Consider the following 10267-nt stretch of genomic DNA (forward strand, 5'->3'; position numbering starts at 1 on the left):
GTGTGCGTGTGTGTGTGTGTCTGTGTGTGTAAAATAAACCTAATTTATGTGTGTGTAAATCTCAAATAATGTATGTGTATTTTTTATTTTTTGCGTGAATATGTAGAATTTTCATGTTGGATACAAGAATGTGGTTCATATTCATCATATCCATCTGCTGAAGGCTCATAGTCTTTCTGCTGCCATCCTCTGCATCTACACACAGGTGCCATTTTGTGCTTCTCAGCTCATGCTATGAGTGTGTGTTTGTGCGTTTGTGTGCATGTGTGTGCGTGCTTGTGTGTATGTGTGTGTGTGTGTGTGTCAGGGTGAATGTAGTGGAGGAAGGGTGACTCATGGTTGTGATGTGCTGGAGTTAACAATGCTGTTCATGCGTCTAATTCGATGGCTGCTGAGCTGCATGCGTGTGTGTGCCTGTATGCATGTGTATGTACGTGTATGTGTGTGTGTGTGTGTATGTGTATGTGTGTGTGTGTGTGTGTGTGTGTGTTTGAGAAGCAGGATGAGGCTGATGCTGGCTTGTAGGTGTTAACCCTTTAGTGGAGACAGGGACACCATCTTCACATTGGTCATTTGATTTCAGCTGCTCACAATTCAACTGTTTTTCAAATTTGAATAAATCTACCATGTGTCTGCAGGCAGTGTTGTGTCTTGTGACCCAGACGCATAATGTCAACCAATTCAGAGTTTTTAGTCTGCAGTGTTTACATTGTAAAAGAAAAAAGACTACATGTGCAGTTCAAATGTGAGTGTGCAGTCTAAAATTTGGTTGTGCAATTGTTGATGCTGCAAAACATGACAGGATTAAAGCTTTTCTCTAGTGATTCAGTCCCTCACTCCTATAAAGTTGTTGGACATGTGGGAGACAGATTAAAAAAAGAGGGGTGCACCCTGTAGACTTTTAGTACTTAGTATTGATCAAACTCCAACAACAGTGGCTCCTACATTTTCTATGATGCAACTGGACATGGTCTTGTGATTAGAACCTCCCTCTCTGGTAAACAGCCATGTTTAAAACTCCCCAACTCCAGTTTATAACATGTGCTTTCTGTTTGAAATCGGTAGTCTTTACGTCCAAGTTGGGATAACCTTGATGACATCACTATGACATCAGAGGGGTTTTTAAGCCCAGTTCAGACCAAAGATTAGTGCCCAGAACAAGTTGAAAGCCAAGTCGAAAGCCAAGTCGGTCTGCAGCGTTCTGGAACCTGCCAGTTCAGTTCTGGCTTTTTGCAGCTAAAAATAGTGTTTGTTTCATCTAAATATAAATGTGGATAATGTTAGCGAGTTACATTTCAAGGCTCGATCTAAAACTCCACCATTTCAACAAGCTGTTTGTAACATAAAAATAAAATCGATTGTAGATTGTTTTATTTTGTATAGTTTATAGGTGACTTTACCAGCTGACTTCTCTGTTGGCTGTTGAAACAGATGACGTCTCTCATGTTCTAAAACCAGCCTCTGTGACTTGACCAGCTGAGTCGGAGCCACACCATCAGCTGGTCTGAGACCGCTGACACTTTTCCCTGCGACGTTTAAAAACGGTTCCATCGCAGCGCGAATTGTTGGTCTGAAGAACCACAGAAGACATTATGCTTTTACAGGCTAAGGAGGACTAGTTATTACTGCTATGTGTGAAATAGGTGGAGTGATGGTAGGCTAGTACATGCCGTCTCTGGATGTCATTTAGGATATAATGAAACTAATGCAAAAATCATATACAAATGTAAAATTGCTATAAATCTGTTCTGCTCATTGATTTATAACATTGCAAACAATTGCCAAAGAACAACTGTACTGTACATATATCAGTGTTTTCCCTATGTTGATTGCTTTGGGGCAATAGGAGCTAATCCATTTTACCAACACACCAAATTCCATTCTCAAATTTATCACTTTAAAGTTTCTACGAAATCCACATGAACACTCTTCACATACTAGATCCACCGCACAGCACAGACAGCACGGCACTTTTAAGACGGTTCAGCCTGTTACTCCTGTTATTTCTTCCTGCCCAAACATTGGTTATAAGCAACAAGAGCACAGTCATCAGACATCTACTGATGTGTTAGTCTTGCTTTGCCAGACCCTCTTCCAAAGTGCGCTGGAAGAGAGTTACTCCACCAACCTGTTATCACAGAAGTCTGTTAAATGAACACGGCCCCCGTAACTCAAAATCTGTAGCAGATTCACGGAATCTCAAAACACTCCTTATTGGGCCCATGGAAAAATTCCATGAAATAAACACGGCCCCTTAAGTTAAGTGGTGGCGGCCACACAGAATTGGGGGGAAATAGGCTCGGAAGGAACGTGTCTATGTTTAAAAGTTGTTTTGGTAGTGTGACAGACCATAACAACGCAGTCGCAGCACCAAACGTCACACAAACAGAGTTAGCGTCTATATAGTGTAGTGAAGACAGTTATTTTCCTCAGGAGTTGGTGGAGCCCATAACAGAGCTAAAAGGATAGTGAAATGGCACTTAAATTCATTAGGTGGACATAAACATGACTCCAACACGATGGTCATCTTGCTCTGCTATGATTTGGGAATAGGCTGGTGTTTTGTGACGTCACTTTTCTTCCTCTGTCTGCTTGTCTCAGGTGAGTGGGCGGAGTCTTGCAAACCTGAGCCAGCGGGATGCTCTACGGATCCTGGCGGCCAGTCAGCGTCCAATTACAATGCAGATCAAGGGTCAAAGGGGGTGTGGCACTGAGGCAGACAGGGGAATCTGGGAGCCCCTCCCTCTCAACCTGCAGCACCTCAACCTGCCCCACCCACTTATGGGGGCGGGACTTAACGCCTCCAGCCCCTCCTACCAGGACAGGTAGAAACACTCATAGAAAGACAATGTGATGAGGATCTGTTCAGTCTGTTTACTTTGGAGGGCTGTTAGCTGCTGTTTATAACTGCTTCAATATAAGTAAAATTCTTGTTTTGGCAGTTTTGCTGTAAAAACTGTAAACTGAGAATCTGAAACCCCGGCCATTCAACACTTTATATCATGGTTTGATGTGCAGGGTAACATTGGATTAATTTAATTTAGCTGACAACCAAAACAAAATGAATGCAACCTGATGAATGTCTACAAACCAAAAGATCTTTTATTAAGTATTTAACAATGCAAACAACTACAAAAAGTACATCAGGTCAAAACAGAACCATGGATTTTGCTCAATGAATGGAAAAGTTCATCGTTAAAAATACTTATGTTATGCTCAATAGGAATGATTGACAAGAGGAGTGTATAAGAGTGTGGAGTTCTGCGTAGAAACAGGATTTAATGAAATGATTTCGTCTTGAAAACATCTTAATTTTGTGTTCTTGTCATCTGTCTCAGACATTATTACAGCCATCTGTCTCTGCCACAAGATCACTGTGAAGGAGGACGGTACAGCTACCTGTCCAGCTCCCCACGGGACACTGTGGACATGAGCCACCAGGTGACACTGTAACCAATATACCATTTATTTGCATCAATCTGCAAAAGAAAGCTTGAATATCACTCTGGTCTCAGCAACAATCCATTTCAAATGCTTTACACTGGCATTTTAGTCCAGATTTGACAAATTATTCCTGCAATCAGTAATTAATAAACAACCCATAAACATACAGAAGCTTTGTGTTGTTTCTCATTTTCTTTGTGTCTTCTCATGAATCCCCCCAGGATCCAGAACTGACTTGTCGTGAACAAAAGGGACAGAACTGCCTGATGAGATGTTGCAATACAAACTTAGAAGAACATAATGGCTGCCACAGTCAGGTATCCAAAACTGTGCTGTGTATCTTATTGCTAACTAGGTTACATAGCATCACTGGAACAGAACAGAAACAGAGAAAAAGTGATTGCAATTGTTTTAATTGCTCAATCAAGGAAACAACTATCACTACACTTACACCAACAATGTAACATAATCAAAACAAATATATGTATTATGTCATTCAAATTATACTAAGACTATAGCTACAACTTTAAATACATTTCTTTAAGTGATCCTCCTGATATCAATGTTATGATTCAAGAGCATCATGTGCAATGTGCAGAGGGTGAGACTTTTTTTTTTGACATTGTGTCCCATCCAGAAGAGTATAATGAACAAGGGTTAGATTTTAGAGAGTTTTTTAATTTGTGTTTTACAGAAACCTTTATTCTGTGTGTTGTTATATATGTGATGATATGCTTTCTGCTGATGTTAAAGATGTTTTAATATCTTCAGTATGAACCAGTGACCTTGGGAATGACTGCCACAGACAGAGAAGGGAAGTCAGAAAGTATTGTTAGGCAGACTAACCCATTTTTGGTTTCGGTCTAAATTACAGCATAACATTTACAAATATGAATTTAAGTAAGGAAATACTGCTTAGACTAAGAATCTTCATTACCTTCAGTATTTAATAGTCTTACTGCAACAGATCCATCTAATCATCCCTCAGACTGGTACTGGGGTCCTACACACATGTAATGTATTAAAGCATGCCGTTATTTATGGTGTGTGTGTCTGGATAAGTAACCTTGGGACTGAGGATGTGTGTTGTTACAGACAGATGACGAGGACTTCATGCTGGAGAAGCCGCTCGGCTTCCTGCCCCTCCACCATGAGCTGGACAGCGGATTGGGCTGGACTGACGGCTCCCTCCACCAGGGCGACCTCTCGGGGCTGGAGACTGAGGAAGGAGGCCTGGAGGACTGTCATTCACACGGGGCCCTTGCTCAGGGGGGTTTTGGTGGCTTCGGAGGAGGTGGCTCTCCTTCCTCTGAGTCTTTTATTTCCTCGGAGCTCAGCGATTCAGGCTTCTACAGCGTGAGCACCGGGGAGTTCAGGCACTTCCAGAGGATGCTGGAGAAACGAATGCGGATGTACAACGCCAGGCTGCAACATCAGGGCGAACCGTGCGAGAGGCGGGAGCGGCGTGACAGCTGCCCTAAGAGCCACCGTGAGCTTCTGGAGGCCATCCCTGAGGCGCTGACCATGCAGCCTCAGTGTCAGCACCTGCAGCTCGAGATAGAGGACGGCGCTGGGCCACTCATGGATCTCCCACCCCGCGGGCTTTTCAGGTAGAGGCTGGTAGAATAAAAGCCCCCGCAAAATGACAGACTAGAGTCTAGAAGATCCAATTTCCAATTTCATTGCAACATCATCTTAGTCTGTATTCAAGTTTTGTCAGAGTTAGACTTCATAATAACAAAATAACATGATTGATTCCACACAACGCTCTTTGGCAAGTACAAATCTGTACTTTCGTAAATTTTTGTGTCTTATTCATTTTTAGAGCAAAAGATTGAAAAAAAAATTACAGTGGTTTTGAACATACTTTCCTTTAATTTGAATCTAAATAATTCCTAATTTCTGCTTTTCTAAGTCAAACATTAGGTGTCATTTTCTTTAAACAAGGTTTATTTACCATGTTAGTGTTACGTAGTGTTGAAAGTCAAAAAAGTGACAAACATTCAAAAAAGCATCAAAAGTGTTGAAAAAAGGGACTAAAACATAAGAAAACGTTACAAATATCAATAAAAACCTTCAACAAAAGTGTTGATTTTCAATTTTGACGGGAAGACAACACAAGAGTTAATGTTAGTCTTATATCAGTTTGTCAGTTGCACATGAATGGAAATAGACTAATTGTAAGCATAAAAAGTTGTCCGTCCAACACCTATGGTTTCTATAGTAACAATCGGTGAAACCTATTGACAATGACAGACAGAAGAAAATATGGATCAGTCAGTGGTTTAGTAATGTTGAGTAACTAGAAATTAATTGTCAGGAAGCAAAATCACCAGAGGCCTACAAAACAATATCATCACGATACTTATAACACAATACGATATTATTGCGATTTTTTTACATATTGCGATATTCTGCGATATAGTGCAATTTATTACATTTTTTCCAATTTCATATTAAGTTACCAAAAAGAAACTTTGTCAACATCTTGTTTTATCTAAAAAGAGACATATCTCTGTTCATTATATTGCTGCAAAATGGGATTACTGCTAAGGATGACTCAACATTTCCTGATTTTGCTGCTTCATGATAAAAGCGTTTAGATAACAAAATAACGGAACAAAACTGTGACATATCACCAACATTACAATAATAACCTCCAAAACAAACAGTTCTGCTCACAGTTTAATGTGGTCCAGCGCACAATGTGGCCCAGGACACATACCTGGACACACTGCTATAGGACTGTGGTCCACACCACCTCTGAATGTGCTCTGAGTGATCAGGTCTCAATGCTTCCTGGGTGCGTCAACACCTGTATTTAATTTAATACTAGATTAAAAAGAGGTCTACGTTGAAGAGAACTTATTTTATTTGTTAGCTTGATCTCTGTCTGACTTTTGAATACATATGTTCTTAAACCTGTCCATGTTTCACTGTTTGTATTTCCAGAGTTTCATCAGTCCAGTTCCATAAAGCTGACCGTCCCTGTCTGAACCGTCACAGCTCCAGCAGTGGAGCCCTCTTCAACCCCTCCCATGCCCATGCATCAGTCTCACGAATTACTGCCCCGGCCCTCTCCACCTGCAGCACCCCCTCCAGCCACCGGAGATCACTGGTACCCATGCAACAGATCCACCAGGGCTCCAGTTCAGTGGGTATGCTGAGGAGAAGCCGTACTCTGCACCATCGCCCTCCTCCGCAGGAGTATCGCCGGCGAGCCAGCCACCCAGCTTCCCCCTCCTACTGTGCAGAAACCCTGCACCACTGTGGAGGTGTCCAGCCACATAATGTCCTGCCATCGGGCCTGCCAGAGGAAGGTGAGCTAGTGCCTGGTGTGTTGGCTTCTCACCCACCAGGCTTGGCCCTCTCACCACAACAACACCCCACCGCTTTGGGGCATGTTAGGGGTGCCAGCACCCATGAACGATGCTACAGTAACAACCCTAACGCCCAGATTGCTCACCACGACTGGTGGCACTCGCAAGAAAGAAGCCTGATGCCCGAGCAACTGGTGACAGAAAGGGACAGAGAGATTGAGAGGGAACTGGAACAAAAAAAGCAAATGCAAGAGAAAAAGCTAGAAAGGGAGGCACAGATTCAAGAGGAAATGGACAGAGAGCGGCAGCAAGAGATGGTAAGAAGCCGAGCCAGAGAGCAGCAGCACCTCCAGAGTTTGGTCCAACCTCCTCAGGCTGGAGATGTCAACGACACCTGGCCAAAACCAGCAATCCGCCAGTCCCAGATTGGCGTGGGAGGCAGAGGTCTCTACAGCACCCTGGAGGGCCACACAGGGGTTTGCTCTGTTGCTGGATGGGATTCAAAGACAGGACAAATGAATCCATGTTCAAATCCTAATCCCAATTCTGGTTTGCAGCCAAAACTTAATCCAAGCTCTAAACCCAACGCAACCTCACGGATCTCCAGGAACCAGCTCCTGAGAGACCGGGCGTCTCAGCTGGCCGACGAACGCAGTGGGATGAGCACAGATGAGGAAACCAACACCGACATGCTGATGGGCCGGTACTGGAGTCGAATGGAGAGAAGGGAACACTTTCTGCTGGCCCGTGAGCAGAGGCAGCAGCAGCTGCAGGCCAGAGGAGGGACACTACGAGAAGCCATCATCAGGGGAGGAGCCATCACCGGGGGAGGAGGAGCCTCTGCTGGAGATGAAGGTGTGCTGGACAGCAGAGGAGGCGGAGCTTTTGCAGAAGGGAGGTGCAACACGTTCCTGGAGCTGAGTCAGAGGAAGCTGAGTCGTCTGAGAAACAGGAAGCTCTTGGATGACTGGACGACAGTAGAGGAACTGCTGACTCATGGGACACGGCTGAACAACCATGAGGATACGCTGTGTACCAGCTCCCTGCTGACGGTCACCACCGTCTAACTGCATGGGCACCACGTCCACGTCTAACTGTAACTCTGTGTGAGTGTGTGTGATGTTAAGCTAACAATACGATATTTTAGTAAATCCTCTTGTTCTCTTTTCCAAAGTCAGATGAGAAGATGGATATTAGTTTTGTCTTTTTATCCAGTGCAGGGACAGGTCCAGGAGGTGTTTGGCTTTGTTGAAAACAAAGACTGGAAGCGCTCTGTCTTTAGTTACGAAGAACAGGGTCCTTACCTCTGTCCTTGAAGCACAAAAAAGAAACGGATATGCATCTTCTCATAGGACTTTGGGAACGACAGAGAACTAGAAGACAAAATGTCAGACTGTTCCTTTAACGTGCGAGAGAGGGAACTTCACTGTCATCACTGTACATCACCTCAACTGATAGCTTTATGTGTGGCTGTGTCACCACTGTACAGCACTCCGCTTGTAAAGACAAACAACTGAAAAAGGTCAGATGAGCGTGTATGTCTGCATCACTTTTCCTACTGCATCTTGTACTACATTTATTTCACAACATCTTTGACAAAATTGCAATTGGGGTTCAGACTCAAATCCTCAAATAGTCCATGACTTGTCGGGGAGCAATACAGTTCTGCCTGATGTACCTGGCTGTGCATTGACGATAGATCACAAACGACTACTTTTACATCAGGGTCACAGAACACATCAACTGTAGCAATGCAGACAATGACAATTGAGATTTGATACCAAATCCTGAATGGTTTTTATAGAAACTCTGTTTACAATTAAAATATCAGTCGGTGGGAGCTTTTGTAACTAAAATGGAAAAAAAACGTGACCTGATTAACTTGGTTGTGAAACACTAGTGAAGCAGTGTTGATCAGGGATGGGGAACAATGTGCCACAAAGGTTTACAGAGGATTTCGACCACAGCTTTAATCTGTAAAATCAGCTACTTTTGTGTTTCGGTCGAGTTTATGCCCATTTAGATCGTTCTTACATGCACCTAAGTTAGAAAACATGCCAACCTCTGAGTTGGAAGCATCAGCCACAATATGTCCCACTTGTTGAAAAGAACAAAAGAAATAAACAGTGGCAAAACCATTTGAAAGTCCCCACCATTTGCAAATAATTTAAAATGAAATCCACTGTTAAAACCAATGCAATTGATTCAGCAGACCGTCCTCATGTCCTCATGCCCGTCCTCATCAAGGACTGGTAGTCTGCCAATTGTTTTGTGTAGGTATGAACAACAGTTAAATTTGGATAAGGAAAAGGTGCTATACACTCACAGAAACGGTCTTACAGACACAGTCTGACGGTTTTGTGAAAACGCAGTTATTTGCCATGATGACTGAAGTTTTTTTTGCTGTGTGACCATGACCAACACAGAAACCACACAATTAAAACAATACATCTAGCTGAGTTTATGGACATGTGTACCATATATTATACCCCCAACCCGTCAGAGACCGCCTATTAATAGCCTGGATCTGTCCCAGGTTTCTTCCTAATAGGGAGTTTTTCCTCGCCACTGTTGCTTGCTCTGGAGGGAACTACTAGAACTGTTGGGTCCTTGTAAATTACAGAGTGGTCTAGACCTACTCTATCTGAAAAGTGTCTCGAGATAACTCTTATTATGAATTGAAACTACAAATAAAATTGAATTGAATCGACCCCCTTTAGGGGAAAAAAGCACTAAAATTGTGCAAAGTTATAATAACATTTTATTTTTCTCTTTCTCATTGTTATTTGTCTGCTGACACAGCGTGAATGCAGCATAAGATTTTTGGCTCATGGCTCCCTATTCCTGCTGGTGTATTTACTGTTGGCGGGATGTTTACAGATCTACCTACCCAGGTAACAGCTTATGCATGTTTACTGAACTCTACTGACTGTGTGGAGACAATTTCAGAAAAGAAAAGAAGATACACCTCAAGTCAACTTTACGTTAGGTTGTCCAGACTGCTGCAGCATCACTCTGTACAGTCAGGACAGACAGAGCTGAAGTCACCGTTGACATTCCATTAAAAACAGGTGTAAGTAAATCTGAAATCTACTGATTCCAGGTCTGCAGTTTGGGAAAATGTGCAATAATACCTCAAGCTAGTTTTAATATGATAATGAGAGTGTTGTGTGCGCTTTCTGTTAGGTGTCCATCAAATGCAGTAACTCGTTTTAAATCAAACAGATGCACAAATTTGACGAGTCACCGCAAGTGCACAGTAATCCTAGAATCTAAAATGGGAAGAGCAAAGGTTATGTAGATATTGACATTATTTCTGTACATTGTTTTCCGTCAGAGGGACCTAAGAAAACAACTTTTGCACATCATTTTTTATACAAAATGCATTCCCTACTTTTCTGTACCAGGGGCCGAGGCCAGTGAAAAGATGTACACTCACCGGCCACTTTATTAGGTACACCTGTCCAACTGCTCGTTAACACTTAATTTCTAAGCAGCCAATC

General features: G+C 42.8%; 1 protein-coding gene across 1 annotated transcript in view; it reads left to right on the forward strand.

Annotated features, from left to right (window-relative positions):
- The window catches only part of LOC117942668, an 11352-nt gene that overhangs the window by 747 nt on the left and 338 nt on the right, over positions 1–10267 (forward strand). Inside the window, exons 2-6 of the mRNA XM_034868265.1 lie at positions 2602–2825; positions 3339–3441; positions 3666–3761; positions 4540–5054; positions 6397–10193. Of these exons, the coding sequence (XP_034724156.1) occupies positions 2602–2825; positions 3339–3441; positions 3666–3761; positions 4540–5054; positions 6397–7831 (2373 nt within the window). The 3' untranslated portion in view covers positions 7832–10193. The remainder of the gene's footprint in view (positions 1–2601; positions 2826–3338; positions 3442–3665; positions 3762–4539; positions 5055–6396; positions 10194–10267) is intronic.

The sequence above is a fragment of the Etheostoma cragini genome, chromosome 4 (assembly GCF_013103735.1).
Source record: "Etheostoma cragini isolate CJK2018 chromosome 4, CSU_Ecrag_1.0, whole genome shotgun sequence".
NCBI classification, from domain to species: Eukaryota; Metazoa; Chordata; class Actinopteri; order Perciformes; family Percidae; genus Etheostoma; species Etheostoma cragini.